General features: G+C 34.0%; 1 protein-coding gene and 1 pseudogene across 2 annotated transcripts in view; both read right to left on the minus strand.

Annotated features, from left to right (window-relative positions):
• Window positions 1–1,009: 1,009 nt before the first annotated feature.
• LOC145285899 (uncharacterized) overlaps window positions 1,010–23,590 on the minus strand; it is a 422,865-nt gene continuing 400,284 nt past the window's right edge. For both annotated transcript variants that reach the window (XM_080134365.1, XM_080134366.1), the window contains exon 3: window positions 1,010–1,729. In XM_080134365.1, the coding sequence (XP_079990491.1) occupies window positions 1,185–1,729 (545 nt within the window). In that variant the 3' untranslated portion in view covers window positions 1,010–1,184. The remainder of the gene's footprint in view (window positions 1,730–23,590) is intronic.
• On the minus strand, window positions 6,367–6,485 carry LOC145286588 (5S ribosomal RNA; annotated as a pseudogene).

The following is a 23,590-nucleotide window of genomic DNA, read 5'->3' on the forward strand; positions in this document are numbered from 1 at the left end:
TTTGGAGGCCCAAAATAAACATCTTGTGAATGTACATTTTTTTTTTTTTTTTTTGTTAAAATAAAGTAAATTAACATCAGCGTCTGAGTGACTTGTACAGACACACCGGTTCTCGCCAGATCACCAAAGTTAAGCACCGTTGAGCCTGGCCAGTACCAGATGGGTGACCATTTGGGAAGACTAGGTGTTGTCTGGGAAGGTTGGGCATGGGGCCAGCACCCTCACCCTGTAAAAAGAACTTCTCACTACAAAAACATCTACAAAAAGTTGTAGATGGCCTATGCCCCACCAGGGGTTCAAGGGCTATGGATGGATGGATGGGTCTGAGTGACTTTGCTTACAGATGATCCAAAACTTTGACAGCTGCTGTATAATAGGTTAGTGTACATCTATAATATAAAGCTGAATGTGTGTGTGTGTGTGTGTGTGTATCTGGTCACAAATAGGCTACTATATGGTTGACTATATTAAAAAACTGATAACATATAATGATAGAAGATGTATCGAGACACAGGAATGGGTATGTTTGATCTGGCAGAACGGTGGTTCATTAAAATTGTGAGGTCTGCGTTCGCACCTTGTCCACAAAGTATGGAAATAAAAAATTAAAAAAAAACGTTTACAACTGTTTTTGATATAGATATACATAATAATAATACTTTGATAAGTATGTTTTAACTTAAATAGGGATGTTATAATAAAATTGTGGGGTCTGCGTTCGCGCCTGGCCTCCATAGAATGGAAATAGGCACAAACTTTAATAAAGACTTTTCATATCTATCTGCATAAGTATGCTTTGATAATTATGTTTCAGTTTGAAGACATATGGTATAATAAAATTATGGGGTGTTCGTTCGCGCCTGACCTCCATAGAATGGAAATATGTCACAAACTTTAACAAGGTTTTTTTTATATAGATCCACAGACTATTGTGATAAATGTTTCAGTGTTAACAGGTGTGGTATAATAAATTATGGGGTTTATCTATTTTATTTTTACTTTCATCATATTTTGCTTTGGTTTTGATACCCCCAAATTCGAAGCTATCTCTTTACAACCCTTCCTTTTCATAACGTATCATACTTTCATAAATCAGTCTATTTTCTGTAGGCTGTTTTTGAACCCAGTCAACGACAGGTACTTATGCTAGTTACATATAAAGTAAAAGTAGAAAGTTAATATTTTCATATATACTTACCGATGAAGTAAATGTCATACATAGGGACGTATTTTGAATTAAGTTCTGACTGTTCCTGCTTTGCAGCACTTGGATGTTTGGATGTGACATCATATTGAAGAGGCGGCCGTTTCGGCGACTCTGATTTAGGATCTCCTGGATGCTGGTTATGTATGGCAGCATTGACATCGACAGCATAAGCAGGATGGTTGAGGTCTTTGAGATGGACATCTACCGCCGGATGAAGCGGAGTCTCATCCTCCACACCTGCCAACTCGACAGTTTTTAAGCGGTCCTTTAGGCGTAGACTTTTTTGCTGGTAGTTAGCTTCGGCTACCTGGTTGATGCTCTGTTGCTGATATTTAGGAAGCTTAGTCCGGGCACGAAAGAGAAGATCGCCCATGCCCGGATGGGTCACAATTTTTAGATGGGGCCATGTCGGGCCCTGTGGATTGTCCCAATGCTTGTTGGGGTTCAGCTGTAGCGGTTTTAGCGGCTCTTCCTTGTCTCCTGGTTTCTCTTTCTCATGTTCGTCTTTTTGAGGTACGGATTCTGTTAAAAGAAATAAAAGAAATCCACTTTTAAATAAAGAAATGCTAATTTTAGAGATGATTTTTTTTTTTTTTTTTTTTTTTACAAACATTCTTTAAACGATTCATTAGAAAGAGCATAAAACAAGTAAATCGTTATGTCATCAAAGTGGTACAATACATAAATAAGACAAATTCGAAATATTTTTTATTGAGTAGTTTTAGCGCCTATACAAATGAAAATGTTATTTCAAAACCTTTCTATTCTTGAAATCGGTTTGTATGCGTGTCACGTTGGAACAGCGATAACGTCACCAGCTTTGAATGCTACAGTTTCAGTTTCGATTCTAGCTGATGGCACCTAAATGCGACTCTATAATAATATATGCGAAATCTGGACAAATTAAAATATCATAAACCCCCCCTCCACCTACCCTGCTAGTATTCTTAGATTTTAAAACCAAATTCCTGATTTAAGGAAGAAGACAGTGGACATATCGTCACATAATATATATATATATATATATATATATATATATATATATATATATATATATATATATTAATATGATAGCGTGTGTGTTATTTTCTGTGTCATGCTTACATCCGGGTCGTTTAATTGTTATGTACTTCCATTTCTTGTCATAGACAATTTTACCAAGAATTTTTCATAAGTTTTGGTTTCGATTATAATTAATGGCACTTAAGTCGTCTATTTTTTTATAATTTTACTAAAAATTCCTCATAAGTTTTGGTTTCGATTATAACTAATGGCACTCCAATAATCTATTTTTTATAAATAATTTTATCAAGAATTCTTCATAAGTTTTGGTTTCGATTATAGCTGATGACACTGATATATATATATATATTTTCATAAGTTTTACTTTCGGTTTCGATTCAAGTTAATGCACCCAAGTCATATGGATATATATATATATTTGAAATCGCAACTTTATAAAATATAAAAATCGATGGAACATTAACTCTATAATAATATATACAAATACTTTGAGCCTTAGTGTATTTAGGAAAAGAAAAAGAAAATGACAACAACAACCGCTCCCGATGATAATCAGATGCAGCGATAGAAAGCACTTCAGTAGAATATAATTCAGCCACAATTTTTGGGCGCTATTCTATATAACATGCTGATTGAAATAAAAACGACCGCTCGGAGAATCGAAAAGATATCCAGAAATATCGGAAAAAAGAATAACTGTCGTGTTCAATCAGATGTGCTTGAATATATATATATTTCAGTAGAAATATATTTTCTTATAATATATATCAATCCTTATTTAAGAAGCTCAATGTAATTACAGAGCAATATAGAGAATAAATGACAAAAAACTATATTGCAAAATTCATGATGTTGACCATCTTATAATTTATTCCATTAATTCAGGTGACATTTACAATTCTTGACTGTATCTGTTTCGTAGTGCAAAATCAATCACTTTATTATTATATCAATCAGTGAATCTATTACGCCCTTAACTCATCAGAAGAAATAGCAACAATCAATCCGTCAAAAGGAAACGAAGTGCGTTTTGACATGATTAAAATCCGAAAATTGGAAGAGAAGCTGTAAATACCTTTTAATATGTTTCCATTACGCCATCTTGGATTTATTCACTATATATATATATATATATATATATATAGTGTAGCTTAATCTTGTTTTGACCTTATTTTTTCCTTATCGTTATGTCTTAACAAAAAAAAGATGTTGCCAGTGAAACTTCTATTTGATTCAGTATTTATTCCCTTTTCATCACAGAAACATATAGCACAAGGCCAGAAGATGGGAGTGAATAAGCCAGCACCTCATAATTGTGGCCTCTTAAAACATGCCTGGGTAGCCCCATTAGCATTTTTCAATCAGAGCACCTCAAACAGTGATAAATTAACTCCTTCCCAAAGAAGGGAAGCAAGGCTTAGGAGAATGAACCTCATAGGACTGCCCAGGACCGATAACGGCCACCAAAATGGCCCATTCTCTGTTGGACGGATTGCTGATGATGGATCCTGGACCAGTTTGTACCATGTCAGTTAGTAGCTCGGCTAGGTGATTTCCTGAACTGGATTACAGTCAAACTATTATATACGGATTGGAAGAGTCCATTGTGCATCTAAATAGGGGTAATACTACAACAGAAAAGATGTGAATATTGAACAAAAATTAATTGAGTGGAAAATACATTTTGGAATCAATTTTAAAGTCAAAGTAAAACAAAAATGTAAAAAATATAAAAATGTAAAATATAAAAATGTAAAAAGATAGATATGTAAAAAAAATAAATATGTAACAAAAAATATGTAACAAAAGAATATGTTAAAAAAAATAAATATGTTAAAAAATAAATATGTTAAAAAATAAATATGTTAAAAAATAAATATGTCAAAAAATAAATATGTCAAAAAATAAATATGTCAAAAAATAAATATGTCAAAAAATAAATATGTTAAAAAATAAATATGTTAAAAAATAAATATGTTAAAAAATAAATATGTAAAATAAAATAAATATGTAAAAAAAAATAAATATATAAAAAAAAATAAATATGTAAAAAAATAAATATATAAAAGATACTGTATTATTTAAACACTACCGTGTTTGAATATATAATTAAGTTGCAGTTTTAGTCATTTAGAACTGAAAGCTTCACTGCTCACTCATTTTTCAACCAAATTTCAAATTATTACAGTTTATAGATAACTTTGTCAGCTATATTGTGAAAAGAATTTCAATCTTCGTTCAGTAAAAACAAAAGTTATGATGAATTTACTGGTGTTCATAAAAAAAAACGTTTTTTATGACTAGTTTCCATAACAAGCATGTTACTTCAGCGACTCTTGTTGCTACCAATTCACTGCTCTCGCAAAAAGAGAAGTAACAAGTGAAACAGTCAAAATCGTAAAAATGTGTTTATGACTGGTTTCCATCGCAACCACGTCGCTTCAGCTATTAGTGTTGCAACTAACTCACCACTTTCGCAAAAAGAGAAGTAACTAGTCAAGCAGAGAATGAAATCAGACGAATGCCGTACATTGTTTTACATGTGTGTAGGTTATGTTTATGGGGCAAAAAAATAAGACTGAAATTAAACAAAAAACAAGTGAATTTTCTGGAAGCCTGGAAAAAGCATGGATTACAATAGAAAAATTTGAGCATGAAAAATAATATGGCTACGCTTAAACATGGAAAAGGACAAGATATTCTAGTAAAAAAATAGAATAAATTGATAACTAAGAATTTTTTTTTAAATTTCAATTTAACATCATATAATCAATTCTTAATGCTGCAATCTATCTTCTATACTCCTACAAATTCATTTTTCTTTTGTGTGTACTGATATTCATATTAAAAACCCTATTTTCTATTTATTTAAAAAGAAAATACAATTTTGTTATATATGGCTTGTGGAATTGCATTTACTAGCAAAAGATCTAGCTAATTTGCATATTCTGTTAAACATTCATTTTAATTAATTCCCTATTAGTTTTTTCGGTTTTCTTATGGGATGATCATCTTTAGTTAACTATTACGTGTAATTATATTCATTCAGATATTCTACATGATTTATACTTGCATAATATTTGCGTAAAAAGTTTACAGTAAACACAAAATTGTTTCCATATATATATATATATATGTATACGTATATATTTTTGTTTAATTCAGAAAAGAGAATGTGTCTGTATGTGTACATTTTCCTACGCAATAACTGTAAATTTACAGTTTACAGACTCGAAATTTGATATACAAGGTAGAGATTTGGAAAAATCTTTGTGATCGGTTTTCGACCAGAAATTGGATTGTTAAGGGGTCAAAGTTCAACGATTTGACCTTTGAGAACTCTACCAAACCCCTTCGCCAATTTTGGGTCTAAACACTTGAAATTTTAGATATAGGTTCATTGGACATGGATCTAACTTAATAATTTTATTTGAGCTGCAAACAATAAATGTTGAGGGGTCATAATAGGGGCCAAAGTTTAAAAGATTGACCGCTTTTGTTTGTTTTTTTGAAGTTCGACCTTTCAGACGATAAATATCGAAAGATTGGCTAAAACAATATCTTCACCTTTAACTGGGCACTTTTCTACAAGGGGGGGGTCCCCTCTTTTCGATTGTCTAGCCTTAATTACAACCTTCCAGTTTGGCGGTAGTCGTAGCAGCAAAGACGTCAGTTTTTTTCTGTTCTTTTCCTCCTTTGCGGTACGGGTTCGAGCCTGCCTTCCTACTTCCACTTTTTTTTTTTTTTGCTCAACATACACCTCCAAACACCCGGGCAACGCTGGGCTGAAATGCTAGTATTTTAAGTTATAAGTTTATAATATTTTTTACTAGAATATCTTGTCCTTTTATTTTCTATGTTTAAGCTTAACCATATTACTTTTCATGCTGGCATTTTTCTATTGTAATATACTTGTGTATAAGTCGATGTGCATTTTAAGACCAAAAATTGTGTCATTTTAGGCATTGTGTGTGCAGCCAGCACCAACCCTATTCAGGTCTAACCGGCTTCCTCCCAAGGAGGAAGTTTCATGGAAGTATGAAATTCACAAGTGGTCCCCAGTCACATGCATATCCCCGTTAGGGAAGATGACGTTAGGGTTTTGCAACTTTTGCAGGGAGGTGTCGACGTCCTCCTATATACAGCACCTGGAATTCCCAAATTGGTCACCCATTTTAGTAATGATCAGGCTCAACGTTGCTTAACTTCGGTGATCTGATGGGAACCGGTGTGTCAATGGGATTATGCCGTATATTTTAGGTATTACCTGTGTATAAGTCAACTGCAGATTCTAGACAAGTTAAATGGTCCGTCTCAAAGCTCTTTTTTGCTCAGATAATTTCCTTTTTGGTGTTTTTTATTTTTCTGTAAGAAATATTATAAATTGTTTCTTGGTATCTGCGAACGATAATACGTGCATTTATGCAACTGTAGTCTATTCGATTTTCATATATAGAACCAACTTGTTGCACACTTACATGCAACAAACGCAGCATGTTGGTAATCAGACATTCTGATCAATGAAATGCTTTCTTCCTCAGTGTGCCTAAAACTAAACAGAACTTCATGTTTGGGGAACACAATACCACAGGACTGCTTGCCAGGCAAATAAATTAAATAATCAAATTTATAGGTTGCCCTGACAAAAAAACCCTCACCTGTAAAGAAAGGTTGAAGACACTCAAAGATGATGTCTAGTTTGGAAGTCTCCGTTCAGACTCAAAAAAAAAAAAAAAAAAAAAAAAAACAATGGCCATCCCTGTAAAAGGTAGCTGTGCGTGTAATTGTGAGGCAAGGGTTGCACAATCCCGAACCACGCCTCTAAATTTCTAAATGGTCACCCATTTTTGTACTGAACGGGCTCAATGTTGCTTAACTTCAGTGATCTAATGAAAACTGGTGTGTCAACTTGATTGTGTCTAGTATTGTCTAGGTAATACAAACTATCTTTTTTTTTTTTCTTTCAATTTTCTTATGTTGTTTTGCTGAGAATCGGGCAGCCTATCGGATGCCGAGCATTCATCCGCTATCTCAGATATTCTAAACAAGACATCTTTTTTTAGGATGCTAACCGTCCCTTTAAATACAATTGCTATCATCTCCTTTGCACTTAGTTCACCGGGTATACTCACTAGGTAGTTGTTGAAATTCTTTTTTTTTTTTTTCAACCGGACCCATGAAAAAGCATTTATCCAGTGAATCAAGTGTAACAGATAATACAAACAGTTGCACATATAGTGATGGGTAGAATCTAAAAAGGCTCTCTCGGTTTGAATGCTATTTATAAACTGAAACATGACTGATAGGTAAGTGCAGATTTATATAAAACTTTGGTGCTTATGCACTGTCGTTACCGTGCTGAAACAATAAAGTTATTGTTTAGAAAGCCATTCTTAACATGGGGGAGGGTGTTTTCTAACCATTCCCTACTTTCACTTAACAATTTAGCATAAAAGATAGCGTAAAACTTGAAAATACTATTTTTTAAAAAAACAACGCGGTAACAATAGTGCATAAGCACCAAAACTTATTTTAATTATAAAATACTAGCAAGCTGCTTGGCGTTGCCCGGTCGTAAAATATGCTCCAATATGATATTTTTATTCATGCACATTTTGTATTCATTATTATAGAGCCAATACTGTATTGATTATTATATTGTACCCAATATATAGTAGATATTTCCAAAGTAATTTTTTTTTAAATATAACTTCGGTGCCATCAGCTAAAATCGAAACCAAAACATGTAGCTCTCCAGCATTATTTATTACCATCTGAACAAAGTCCATATGCATATCAAAACTTGATAAATTAATATAGTTAAACGTATAAATGTATATTTGTGCATGTGTATAGGATATACGTTTAGTAGACTTATGCCTGCCAGTTTTTCAATTTTAACCCCTTAGCAGCTATTTTTACCGGTTAAAAAACCAAATTGAAATCATTCCACAGGTCCGAATCCTCTATATATCAAGTTTCAAGTCTCTAGACCAAAAATTGATAGAGTATAAAGTATTCTATCAGAGACCGTTCTGCATACAGACAAGGTAACTTTTATATATATACTAGCAGGGAGACCCGAAGTTGCTCGGGATTGAATTAGGATCAACAAATATTTTACACTTCCAATATTTTTATTGTCATCAACATTGGTGAAATCACCTCTTTGTCGATTAAACCGATTGATTGCCTACTTTAGTCGGGGATCCACAGCAGTGCACCAGGAGGAAGCTCACAAACATCTCCACAGTGACTTAGTCTATTATACATTGCAGTCTACATGGCACTGTAAAGAATCTGCAGTTTATTTTATAAATTTATTTGTTTATTTGTTTGAATTATTTAAAGTTTAAAATGCAAAAGTAGAGTATCATAGTTCAATTGTGCTCTAAACAAAAATCTCTGTTCTATCAAAGAACCTACTGTTGATTTTATATGCTGGTCGTTCTGCTTGTGCGGTGATTAAATTTCTCAAATCTACTTGTGATGTTAGGCTGTATAAAAGCGTTAACTTTAGTCAACTGTTCCTTCTTTAATGAGCATTTTTTGATTATCGATTTTTTATGCTTATCGGAGTCATCTGATACAAAGCCTATCTAAGAACATTCCCAGACATATGAAGTACATTTGTGTGAAATTGCATAAAAAAATCAGACTAGCTGTTTTGGAGTCCACAGGGAACTCTCTCTCTCTCACACACACACAAATTATCTTTGATATATAAATAGAGGTAGATAGCTTTTCGTACAAGAGACCAAAGTTCTTAAAAGATTTTTCTCACAGTGATATATTTCAAAGTTCTGTAAGCATAAGATATGTAAAAAAAAAAATTAAAAAAAGTATGGATATTACAAAAAAAAAATGTTTTAATTAAATTGTCAGAACATTTCATAAATCATAAAACTATATAAATCTCATTCAGAGTTTTTTTTTTTTTTTATGACGATCTTTTTCTTGTTTTGTGTTTTTTTTCTTTTTCTTTCTCTAAAATTCCAGACACCATCATTGGGAATGGTACATCAATTCTTTGAAAAATCAGAGATTTAAAAAAGAAAAAAAAAAGAAGAAAGAAAAAGAAAGAAAAGAACGCTTCGATACTTGACAGTCATATCGCATATGATGCGCACGGAGAAGACAAGTTGCGGAGTGCAGAATATCAAAAGACGATGTTGAAAGAACAATAAACGAAGTAAAAATAAACTAAAAAAAATCTCGCATCTACATCATATTGGGAATATATCTATATATATATATATATATATATATATATATATATATATATATATATATATTTCAGCAGAATTTCGTAAAAAAAAAAAAAAAAAAAAAAAAAACTTTGTTCAACAATGCTTAACAGCATATATTTGTGCTTTAAATGTCTCAATGTCTGATGGAGTAATATGATTTTATGATCATAGTTGGCATCATAAAGAATGGTGCAATGTAACTCTTGCAGCGGACACAAGATAACTGAGCAATACAATAGTCTTTAAGAAACATGACTATATCGCCCAATTCACTACTGTACACTCTTTAACCCTTATGCTTGAGTGGCCTCTGGGCCTTGATACATGGTGATGCATATGTTAAAAATAATGTATGATATTCTGAAGCAACACTAGATCTATTATCTTGAGTGTTATTTTCACGTTTCGATCGATGTAACCTTCTTCAGGTGTATATTGTCAAACTCGAGAATCTTTCTGTCAAACTCGAGAATCTTTCTGCCAAACTCGAGAATCTTTCTGTCAAACTCGAGAATCTTTCTGCCAAACTCGAGAATCTTTCTGCCAAACTCGAGAATCTTTCTGCCAAACTCGAGAATCTTTCTGCCAAACTCGAGAATCTTTCTGCCAAACTCGAGAATCTTTCTGTCAAACTCGAGAATCTTTCTGCCAAACTCGAGAATCTTTCTGCCCAACTCGCGGAACAAAACCCTTTATTTAATCCACCTAACATAACATACTTTCGTTGTGTCAGCCATAACTGATTAGAAGTCCTAAATAATTCACAATCGTATTTTGAATGTCGATCATGCTGAGGATTGACCCGCCGACCTCTAAAAGAATGATTGACAAGATATGCTTGAAGAAGGTCAGAGGTTACATCGTCCGAAACGTTGTGAAAAATAACTCAAGATGAAAATAATAGTTCAGAAGAATCCAAACGATATGAACAGTCAATCCTCATCTCAAAAATTCAGAAACATTAGATCTATCATTTCGACCGATCTGGCAATGTGTGAAAACCAAACATGAAAAAAATACATTTTTATTCTGAATATATAATTATTTACAATAAATAATTATTTACAATAAATAATTATTTACAATAAATAATTGTTTACAATTAGAAATAAAAAAATAAAAAATTGACACAAGAATAATAATATTCAAATATGCATGGTATTGGTTAAGATAGCAGTAAAAAAATAATTTCTACATTTTACAGATTTCTTTCTTATAGAAATCACGACAAGACATGAAGCCATTTGATGTAAAGAGTAGTATTGAGACGAGTAATCGGAATCGAGAATCAGAAGAATCAGAATTTTGGAGGATATCATAACCAGTATCGGACAAATTTGAGCCTCATTTCCAATTCCAAAAACGATTCCTTAAAAAATGTTGAACTTAACTTTACGTTGCTAGTACTAAAGAAAAAAACAACAACTTATTAACAGTAAAATTAAAATCGATACATCATAATAAAATAAAAAGACGATGTAAATTTATTTTATTTGAGCCAAAAGAAAACACAAAATAAAAGAAGAAAAAAAGAAATTCTGGCTTTTGCCCGGTCCATCAGCATTGACAAAATGTGGCTAAAACGTGGGAAAAAGAACTTAGTTTTTTAATGAATTGGTAAACTTGATTTTTAACACGAAACACATTTTGGCATCAGCTTTTTTCTTGGGTCTGTCTGTTTAGTAGTGTTTACTGGTCGTAAAAATAAAGTTCTGAGTATATAAATCGATTGATTGCGTGCTCTAGTTGAAACTCACCGTAGTGCACCAGGAGAAAATTTCAGATGGCTCCCTGCACTTAGTACACAATACATTGTAATCTCCATTACACTGTAAAAAACCTACTGTTGATTTTCTGAAAAGTTATTTTAATATAAATAATGTTATACCAACCAGGACAAGCAACGTTTCAAGTATTTTAACAGTATTAGTTGTATCAACGTAACTTTCAGAATCTTTAAAAAGATATGTTTAATCATAAAATAAAAAAAAAACATCGATTTCTATGCTAAGTGCCGAGTGCTGAATGCATGCTCAGAATAAGAACAAAAATCGAAAAATTGCAAAATTCGATTACCAATAGAAATCAATATTAGCTACTTAATTGTCACATCGCAATTAGCAACATATTATTATATAAACTAGTGGGGCCTGTGGAAATTTCAGGGGGGACTCATTCATATGTAATATATTGATGTTTGCATTCTGTAGATGTTGATCATGAATGGAGACGCTCTGATATCATCGTAGCTCTTTTGTTAAAACTTCAAAGGCATTTATCTAAGCTAGCAGGGATGCCCGGCGAGGCAGGTCGTAAATTACGCTTAAATATGATATTTTAATTCTTGCAGATTTCGTATACATTATTATAGAGTCAACTTTCTGCCAATTTTTATAGATTATAAAGTCGTGATTTCAAAAATATAAAAAATATATCTATATGGCTTGGGTGCATCAACTTGAATCGAAACCGAAACCAAAACTTATGAAAAAATATATGTATATATAATTTGAGTGCCATCAGCTATAATCGAAACCGAAACTTGTGAAGAATTCAATTTATTACAAGAAATGGAAGTATATAACAATTAAATGACAGTTACTCGGACGTAAGCATGACACACAAAATAAATAACACACACGTTATCCTATATATATATTTAAATTATGGATTTTCACGATTTGACAATCCATTGATCCGCATTTATTATTTTCAAAATGTACACATGCATAGTTTGGAATCTGTTTATTACTACTAACACCCGAAAGTATCTTGTACCTCTATAAGGCCACCATTCGCCCATGTATGGAGTATTGCTGTCATATTTGGGCTGGTGCATCTGCTACTAGTCTCTCGCTCCTTGACAAGGTTCAAAAGAGAGTTGCAAATCTGATAGGCCCTGAACTGGCATCTAAGCTTCAGCCTCTGTCCCATCGACGAAACGTTGCATCCCTCTGCCTGTTCTACAAGTATTTTAATGGTGAATGCTCTGACGAACTGCAAGCACTTGTGCCCCCACGATGTGAGCACCCTCGACAAACCAGACAGGCTGCCAAATCCCACCACCACACTGTAGAGATCCCTAGATGTAAAAGATCTTTCTACTCCAGTAGTTTCTTCCCCAGAACCGCTAGACTCTGGAATTCCATTCCAGGTCCCTGCTTCCCCAACTGTACTGACGTGCAGAAGTTCAAGTGCAACATGAAACGACATCTTGCTGCCCAAATCCTTACATAGTGCCCCAGTAGTTGCTGCCCCTGATAGTAGCCCCCTACACCAAAGTGGTAATGTGCCTTGTTTGGGGTGAAAATGTAATAAAAAAAATAAATAAAGAATTATTTCAGCAATATAACTTCTTCAAAAACTATTTTCATCATATATTTAATTTTCTACTTTATAATTTTTCATGATTTTCGGATATTTTGCTAATTTCGACATGACAATTAAGGAGATACCATTAGTTTTCATTGAAATTCAATATTTCGATTTTTGTTCTTATTCCGGAACAACGCCGGGTTTTTTTAGGTTTTGACATGAAATCTAACCAAGATTCAATCTTTTCTTGTGACGTTGACCTAAGGCAATATAAGTGGTTTTGTGATCCTTTAAAGAAGTGATAAGATAAGGAAGCAAGGTTAGGAGAATATGGAGGATGGAGCAAGATTTCCCAACCCAATTCTCTTAGTAGATCTTACGTCAGAAGTGTTGTCTGAGGACGAGCATTATCATGATGGAAGATTATTTCCTTCTGTTGACTAAAGAAGGTCGTTTTCAGATCAACATGGTTGCAAATATTGCAAAAAAAAAAAAAAAAAAAATTGAATGATGCTTTAATAATGTGAAAAGGAAAAAGTTATAAATTAATTATAGAGATATGCTTATCTAATAAACGCCAAACTTTCACGAGAAACACTAGCCAAAACCACTATCAAAAGTTCCCCCCACTCTTTATCTCTGCCTAAACCTAAATGTAGATTCCATGAACAAAGCTTCTTTTTTAGAACTGCACGCCTGTGGAACTCTCTTCCGATTGCCTGCTTTCCAGCTGACTACAATCTGATTGTCTTCAAGTCCAACGTAAACAAGTTCTTGATGAACCGCCCCCCCCCATATAATCCAATTTACAAAATTCTCACTACTTATGTTTACTACGCTATAATCACGTTGACTAATGTATACCCATTAACCCTTAACCTCGAGTGGCCTTCGGGCCTTGATAAGTGGTGAATTCTGTGTAAAAAAAAAATAAAATAAAAAATAATAATATGCATTAATAAATTATAACAGTTTAAAATGGCCCTTAACATGAACTTGATATATGAATATTGCTATTAAACATACTTACCAAAATCTTTTGTCAGTAGTAGGTTAAAACCTCCTTTTCAAAATAAGTCCATATTAAATTCACGTGTGTGCCGTTAGGTGAAAGTATTATCATGAGACAAGCATTATTATGATTAATAATGATTTCCTTTCTATTCTCTAAAGAATGTTCTTTCAGAGTCAACATGCGTAAGAATATAAAAAAAATATGAATGATACTTTAATAATGTGAAAGAAAAAAGTTATGAATTCATAATCGAGATATGTTTATCCAATAACAATATGCATAAAATAAATAATAGTTTAAAATGTCCTTTCTATAAATTGGTAAAACTTTAGCATGAGCTTGATACATGAATATTGCTGTTAAACATACCGAAATCTTTTTTTGAATAAACACATCTTTACATTTGCTGTTATTTCTAAGAAATTAGTAATGCAAAAAAAAAAAAAAAAAAGAAAAGAAAAAAAGTGTGTCATAATGAGAGAGTCAAAGTTTCTTCCTCATCTCCAGAGTTCCTTGATTTTGCTTCCATTTTTGGTAAATTTTGTGTTTGCATTTTGAAAAGTTCAGTTTTTTGTATTTCCCATAGTACAGGGTGGAACGATACATTTGTCGCCCCTAAAGAAAAAAACAACACTACAGCTTTATTTTAAAAATTATATTGAAAAAAAAAACAAAAAAACAAATCAGTTCAGGTAACTTGATTATCTATTCAATGTAACCACCTTTAGTCTCAATCACCGCCTCGATACAGGTTCGCAACTGCGAGCATGCCTTTACCACAAGCACCAGCGGGAGCTCGGCGGATATTCGGCATATGGCAGCGATCAAGCTCGTTTTGGTGTTGTGGGAGGTCATGTTCATGATGGTCTCGCCGTATGACCAAACAAAGTAGTCCAGCAGGTTCAGGTCGGGGGAGGGAGGGGGGGGGGGCTAGTGAGAGAAGCGTACAAAGTCGTAGCACTCCTTCTGAAACACATCCTGGGTCTCTTTGGACTTGTGGGCCGGTGCTGAGTCTTGTTGCCACACTCTGGGGTCTTCCAGCGGCCACCTGATTGCATCAGGCGATCACTGCATTCTTCAGCACATCCAGGTATACTTTGGTGTTGAATTTCAAGTTTACCTCGAAGATGTGAGGTGGCATGATGTAGCCCTCACTTGAAACCACATGAAAGATCATCACCGGAAACTTTGTTTTCATTATCCTAGGTACGTCCGTGTTATTCGTGACAATCCAGCAATGCATTTTATGGGTGCTGGCAATGGTCCTGTTATCATACCTTGGACCAGTAGAGAGCATGAGTTATACAGCGGCACATCCTCGATCTCGCTCATTGAACATTGTGTCACTTTCAGACATGATAGAAGGCTCCTAGCACTCTTGGGATCTGTACACAACTGGCCAACTAGTAGATGGTCTGCAACAAAAGAAGACAACTTGTTTTCATCAAACGGAAATGGAATCAGGTCTTTTCTAGGGTGACAATTTTATCGTTCCACTCGGTCTTTCGTGAGAAAATTTCAAAAAACTTTTGCACCGATCAGATAGTGTCATATGAATGGGCCAAAATCAACGGCCAATATTGACACAGTAAATTGTAGAGTTGAAGCTGAAAATGATAAAAGAGAACGCTGTTATAGATTGATAATTATCGAACAACAGATGGTATGATCTTGATAAGGGAATAATGAAGTATTTCAGATGACAAATCCGAATTCGTTGTTGGGTCTTAGAGTTCCAAAATAAAAGATACAAATCTCTGCCTGATTTCTACTACGAACGAAACATGCTTGATTGATGTCAAATACAGCAACAGCTTTCAACCGGAAGCAGGTTTTGTCATTGTGATCAAACAAACCTGATAAAACAAAACGACTTTTCGCTTTAGAAAATAGTGCTCAATCATTGCGTTTACGTACCTGATAAAAACGAAAGAAAGATAAATGGGAAAAATAAACAGTTGCATTAATTAGCAAAGAAAAGACATTAATATTTTTTATGGAAATCGCTCCAGGCAAGCCATAAAGCAACTTTCTACAAGTAACTAAAAAGCATACCATTTCATTGTCAAAAACTAGTTGATACATGCTCAGTGCCGTGCTTAGGAACATTGCTCCCCCCCCCCCGTAGAATGCGCTCTGCGGCCCTTACCATCCCTACCAACACAATTCATCTTATGAACCCGCCGCCTCCCCCTTTCAACATACTGAACTCACAATGAATGGTACTTTAAACAGAATACCATGCTCTTGAAAGAACGCAGATATTCCGTAATCATGAAGAAATCGAAGGATTGGTGTTTTGCAGCTAACGTTTTTAAAACCATTAGCTACTTTTTAGTATTTCGCAGCTATTTTTATAGCCATTTTTAGTATTTCGCAGCTATTTTTATAGCCATTTTTAGTATTTCGCAGCTATTTTTATAGCCATTTTTAGTATTTCGCAGCTATTTTTATAGCCATTTAGGGTTGTTTGGGCTCTCCTACCTGTTTTTTTTAAAGGGATTTGCAAAAAATTTCAACCCAAATTTTTAAACTATTTTACTATAGAAAGTTTGATATACTGTCCAAAATTAGAGTTTATGAGTTTATTTTAAAAAGTGTTGGTATGAGGGGGGGGGATAGGAAAAAAAAATGAATTAAATCAAAACGTTAAAAGTAACCAAGTCATTTTGAAATGTCTCGATCTAGGAGAAAGTCATTAAACAGTAAAAAGCCTCTACATCCTCAGTCCCCAGATAGATACAAACTTGATAACTTATTAAAAAATGCGTGAATTTTTTTGTTGTTAATTTATCTCATACGTTTTAGCGTGTTATCTGGTTAAAGTATGTCACTCACTGTAACATGATATATAGATAGCTGATGTGGATCGAGAAACGCGAAAAATAATTCGGAACACGATCGTTGATTTGAGATCAACTAAGTTTTTTCTAGATTTGAAATCCTCGTTTGTCTAATTCGACAGTTGATGTATAAATCCACTGAATCTTTGCATGTAGTTTCTTCAAATTTCCGTTAGTACGTTTAAATGTGAATTGACTGGGCTATTTGCATGACTATTGCCGTCTCAAAACTTGAACCCCAATTGGTGTATGGATCAATTGGAATTTCTTTTTGCTTGAGTAATGTCGTTGAGTCCTCGTTCACTAGTTGATGTGGACCCAGGTTGGGACTACAAAAAGATAACTGGGAACATGGTATAGGTTTTAATTAATACAGAAACTGAGACAAGTGCATGCGAGTATATGGTTTTTCATAAACAGTTCACTTCTTGTAAGTAAAAAAAAAAATGATACCCGAGCTGAGATCGAAACTCAAGCCTAAAGACAAGAAGTCAAATATGATAACAATTAGGTCAGCTTGATAGATCTTTAAAAAGTGTTTTCAAACCTACTCATTCTAAACATAAAGAATCTGTCATGTGAAACATTCACGCATGCGCATTCGTGAAACAGTTGACAAACAGATAAAAATCTGATGCCCCCTCCCCCATGTACCCATTTTTCAATTTTGATCCCTTAGCAGCATTTTTTCCGGATAAAAATCGATTAAAAAGTTTTCAACATGTTCGACTTCCTTATATACCAAATTTCAATCTGTAGACAGAAAAATCGTTGAGTATATAGGTTGAAAAGTGTTCTCACACACACAAACACACACACACATTTAGAGGTAGAAAGAAATTGTATCTTTTTTTAAAATTTTAAATAACGATTTGAATATTAAGCTTCATTTTGCCTTAGAAATTTATTCTCATAAGAATCGATCTGAACTATATAAAATAATTGTTTTATTTTATACTAGTAGGGAGACCCGATGTAGCCCGGGATTGAATGATGAAATGTTTCACACTTCCAATACATTTATTGTCATTAAAATCGGTGAAATCGCACATTTTTCCATCAAATTGATTGATTGCCGGCACTAGTCAGGGATCCACCACGGTGCACCGGGAGGAATCTTCATATGCCTCCACACAATGACTTATTCCACAATGCATTGTATTCTACATTGCACTGTAGAGAACTTACTGTTGATTTTATAAAATTATTTTTGCATAATAACTTGAATTAAAGTGTAAAATACAAAAAGTCAAGTACCATGGTTCAATTGTGCTCTAAACAGCAACGTTCATTTCTAATGTGCCCCTGTCTTATTAAAGAACCTACCGATAATTTTATGCACCAGGTCCTTCTTCTGCTTGTGCGATGATAAAACTTCTCAAGCTAAACCTTGTGATGTTAGGTTGTATAAGGGTGCAAATTTTAGTCAAAATTGAAATCGAACTTTCTTTAATCAGATTTTTTTCAATTTTCGATACTGATCAAAGGCATTCCAATACAAAACCTATCTATCGCAGACACATTAAGTACATTTGTGCAAAACTTTTAAAAAATTGGCCCAGCCGTGTCGGAATCTATAGGGAATGAACTTGCACGCGCGCACGCACACACACACACAGTACCTCTTATATATAATCAAATTCGTTGCCAAGGTCGCTGGAAAGATGGTAGGATCCTTCTACCGCTCCAGTAGATATCTCACTCCTGATGCAATTTTCTACCTATATAAAAGCCAGGTACAGCCAATGATGGAGTACTGTTGCCACATCTAGGAAGGAACTGCTAGAAGCAGTTTATCCTGCCTTGACAGAATTCAAAATAGACTTCGTAGCTTAGTGGGGGATGCCCTTTTCTCTTCCCTGCAACCTCTTTCCCACAGAAGAGATGTTGCGAGCCTGCCTCTGCTTTATCGTGTTTTCATGGCAAGCGCTCGTCTGAGCTTCAATCAATGGTCCCCCTCTCATCAAACTTTCATGAAAAACACTCGTCTAGCAAAAACCACTATCAATAATTTCCCACACTCTTTATCTGTGCCTAAACCTAAATGTAAATTCCATGAACAAGGTTTCTTTCTTAGAACTGCACGCCTGTGGAATTCTCTTCCGTTTACCTGCTTTCTAGCTGACTACAATTTGATGGCCTTCAAGTCCAATGTAAACAAGCTCTTGATGAAACATCCCCCTAAGTAATCCAATTTACAAAATTTCCACTACCTATGTATACCCATTAAACCTTATCCTCGAGTGGCCTCCGGGACTTGATAAGTCGTGACTCCTTTGTAAAAAAAAAGATTAGAGATTATCACACCCACACTCATATTCTCTATCTCTCTCTCTCTCTATATATATATATATATATATATATAGAGAGAGAGAGAGATAGAGAGAGAAAGAGAGAGATTAATTCACAAAAATTAAACAAATGAAGAGGAAATAGTAGTCAGCCGAACCTTTGTCTAAGAAAAGCTCTGCCATCGGCTAATGAAAACATTAATCCAGGGCTAGAATAACAACGAATCTGATTGATCAGCTAGATAAATTTAACACCACGTGTCTATAAAAATACTAAGTTACATACATTGCATGCAGTTTAGCCTGACGAATCCTGAAGGGGTGAAACACAGAAAATTATATATAAGTTATGAAAATATATATATGGCAATTAAGCTATAGAATACACACACACACACACACACACACACACACAAAGTGCCTTCAAAAGCTTCAAGAGAAGATCAGAAAAAAAAGACGTCATGACAGCAAGGAAATGGTCGAGTTGATCAATTCAAATCTTGCAGTTTTTGATGCTCTGGCGACCTGCGATAGAAGCTTAATCTACTGCTATGATCTAGAAGACAAGAGACAGAGTTCCCAGTTGAAGCATGCTAGTTTTCCAGACCCAAGAAGGCCAGACAGAGCAAATCCACTCAGAACCTTATGATGATTCCGATCCCTTTTTTAACAGCACTAACATGATCTACATGCACTCGGTTTTAACTGGACAGACAGTCAACAAGGAATACTATATTGAGGTTTTAAGGGAGTTCAAGAAGAGATTCCGTCGGAAGAGGCCAGTACTTTTCAAATCAGGTCAGTGACATTTTCACCAGGACAATGCACCAGTTCACAACTTCATCCTTGTCACAGACTATTTGACTAAGATGGGCATCAAGACAGTTCCTCGCCATTCCTATAGTCCGAACCATTGCTCCCTGTGACCTTTGGTTATTTCTTAAGCCCAAGGAAAACCTTAGAGGCTGTCATTAGGAGACAATTGAGGAGATGGAAGAGGCTGTGACGAGGGTTATTGACATGCTAACACAAAAGGACTTCCAGAAGTTGTTAGACCGGAACAACAAGTGCATTGCAGCCAGATGGGATTACTTCAAAGGGGACTAGAGTTTCGTGTGCGTACTATCAATAAAAGTGTCCGTAAGAAAAAAAAAAGTCTGGAAACTTATTGAAGGCACCTCGCACATCCTAAACATGAAAACAATTTTAACTATATTCATCCAATCGAATCCGAATACATAATAACAATAGTTACATAAAATAAGTGACATCCATATATGGAAGAAAAAGAGAATAGAAACACAAAAGAGAGGAGAGACCGTTGGGAAGAATAAAGACGACGGGTAGAGTGAATGTCTTTTTTAGGTTCTTATGGTTTTATATGTAGGAAAGGGAGAACAAAAACTCGGAATATGAAAGAAGAAGAAAAACGAAACGAAATAGAAACTTCTGGAAGTTTGAGTCTGACTTCAAGCTAAGATTATCATTCAAAACAGAAATTAGAAATGAATTTGTTTTCGGTTTATAAGAAATCACAATAAAAAATCATTAAAAATAAAAAAAAGTATATATATATATATATATATATATATATATATATATATATATATATATATATATATATATATTGTATTTACTTTATTGTTGTTTTAAAATCTAAAAGCTTTTAAAGCAATCAATATGCAAATACTTTTCCACTGAAATCATGACAGGGATGTCAGAAGGGTCTTGGATCTGTAAGACATGCAGGATGTTTAAAAGAGGTCACTAATGTTTCAAAAGGAAAAAAAAAAAAATTCCATGATTGTTATAGAGTTGCGTTCAAGACGAAAATATTATCTACTCTTTTGGTTGCATTAACATGAGTTGCAGAAGCGGTAAAACCATTAATAGAAGATAAGTAGGCACAGTAGTTTTTACTAATCAGAGAAATGTCAGCAATTATAATAAGAATGGGAAAAAACATTGGTACTCAATAACAAAATTATATTATACTAGAGAGACCTGTGGAAATTCCACAGGAGACTTATTCATATGTAATATATTGGTGTTGTCATTCTGTGGATGTTCAGCGTAAAGTGAAACGCTCTGATATTATTGTACCTATTTACTATGCCTCCCCACGGGACAGAGTTAGACACCAGGGTCGTTTTTTAACGTGGAGAAAAGGTACAAAAATAAAAATTGTCTCAGTCGTGAAGGATTTCTCCTCCACCGAAAGAGAACAAGAAAATGAAGTACAGCATCTGAAGAACAGATGGTATTTATTTGCTCCCCCACCGAGCAAATTAGGCACAAGGCCAATTTTTAATGTGAGGAGTGAAGGGAGGGGGAAGGGAAAAAGGGGACCAGCTCCCTAGAGGTGGGAAATGGGAGCTGGTTAAAGGTCAGGTATGTGGAGTTGCCCCCACATCTGGTCTTTGCTTGCAGTATCTGCCGGAACAGATACTACACTTTGATCTTGGCCCGAAAGCCAAGAGCTCTTTTGTTAAAACTGCAAAAATATTTATCTAAGCTAGCAGGGACACCCGGCGTAGCCCGATCGTAAAGTACACTTAAATATGATATTTTAATTCTTGCAGATTTCGTATATATTATTATAGAGTTAATGTTCTATTGATTTTTATATATTATAAAGTTGCGATTTCAAAAATTAAAAAAATATATCCATATGACTTGGGTGCATTAGTTTGAATCGAAACTGAAACTTTATATATATATATATATATATAGTCATCCACATACAATATTGTTTCGCTGTTTCACAGCTCATCAGTGTGGCTAGACAAGCAACTACCTCAAGCCAGGATCGAAACCTGATCGCCTAAATGACAGCCGGAGCTTCTAACCGTTGCACTATATGGCTGCTGTTATGCAGACAGTAAATTAACAATGTTTTTACATTGTGCAAGTTCTTTCAGCTATAATCGAAACTGAAACTCATGAAGAATTTGTGATAAAATTATTTATAAAAAAAAATAGATGATGGAGGAATAATTGAAACCTAAACAAAAACTTATGAAGAATTCTTGGTAATATTATTTATTACAAGAAATGGAAGTCCATAACAATTAAACGACAGTCACTCGGATGTAAGCGTGACACACAAAATAAATAACACGTGCTATCCTATTAATATATAGATATTACTTATTTGTATTAGAATCTTTTGAGATGAGTAATTTGTGTATCCATTTATTTATTTGTGGACTGTTATTCTCATCTTTCTAGCTGTTGTAGTTTCACCACCTTTCCGTCCACTTATCCTCTAGCCTTTTTAAGGCGATTAACCGCGACAAGATATGAATATGGAGTTTGTAACTGTATCCCCAGTGGTTACTGCCTACCACAGTTGTTTTTGCCTTACCACATTTTGACCAACTAATCCTCTGGTCTGTTTTGTGATAATTCTTTTTCTATCCTTTGCAAATGATTCAAATTTTAGTATGTTATTATGGATAATAACGACTACCAGTTGTCAAATTTTCAGCTTTTCACAGTTGTTATTTCTAACAAATATTAGGTTTTAAAATTTTGTACCTTAGTTTTAGACGCTACTATATAATACACATGTATATAATCAAATAACAGTATGATTAACACCATAAGGAAAAACATTGTATTCCACATCGTAACCTGAAAAAAAGTATCCCGGTGTTCTACTGTACACCCTACTAAAGCCTGATTGTCACAGCTGATGGATGTCAAAAATGCACTCCCGCCACAAACTCAGACCCCACAATATTATCGTCTCATAATTGGACAAAGCAGATAGTATATTTTGACAAGCTGAGGACTAAGAAAGTGAATTTTAATTCGAGTTTCACCTTAGATACAAAGAAATATCAGTTGAAATTTAAAAAAAAAAATGACTTTTTATTATCGTAATGATAATGATGATGTGATCCTATCCTTAAAAATAGGGGAGGGTGATGGCTAACATACACACAAAAATTAAGCATTTTTATATAGTACTAATTCAATATATGTCTTTATTTTATTTTTTTTTTTATATATCTGATGGTCAAGTTCATTTTATCGTTTTCAATATCCCATGTATTTTCAAGACGGTATACATATGATCTTTGTGTGTCCAAAGAACAAAGGAGATATTGATTTTTAAATTTGGTTACTATTTTTGCTTGCAAATTCACATTTTTGGCAACGGTCAGAGGGTCATTCATATCTTCGACAGCCTTTCATCTAGAGATATGATAGACACCTTTCAATTTGCATCATGAAAATCTATAAGTATACGAAATCTGAAAAGGTCTGTGTCGGTCACGGTCTGACCCTTTTTCATTCAACAATGACTGGCTGTCTGTCAATTAGTATCTGTGTGTGTCTATCTATCTCTCTAGCTCATATATATATATATATATATATATATATATATATATATATATATATATATATATTCCAATATTTTTCCCTATTCCGATAATTAAAATTTTTTATACCTTCGTCACAGCTTTATAAGGTTTTATGTAAATTTGAATACGTTTTCAAGAACAAGACTTTTATTATATATATATATATATATCCGAAACAGCTACATGGTAAGCAGCTGATGACCCCCGTTTTCTATTTACAAAATTTTAGTTAAGGGTTTCTATTTTCATCCTTATGTAGTTAAATTCTGTTTT

The sequence above is a fragment of the Euprymna scolopes genome, chromosome 10 (genome assembly GCF_053919585.1).
Source record: "Euprymna scolopes isolate OS-2025 chromosome 10, ASM5391958v1, whole genome shotgun sequence".
Classification (NCBI taxonomy): Eukaryota; Metazoa; Mollusca; class Cephalopoda; order Sepiida; family Sepiolidae; genus Euprymna; species Euprymna scolopes.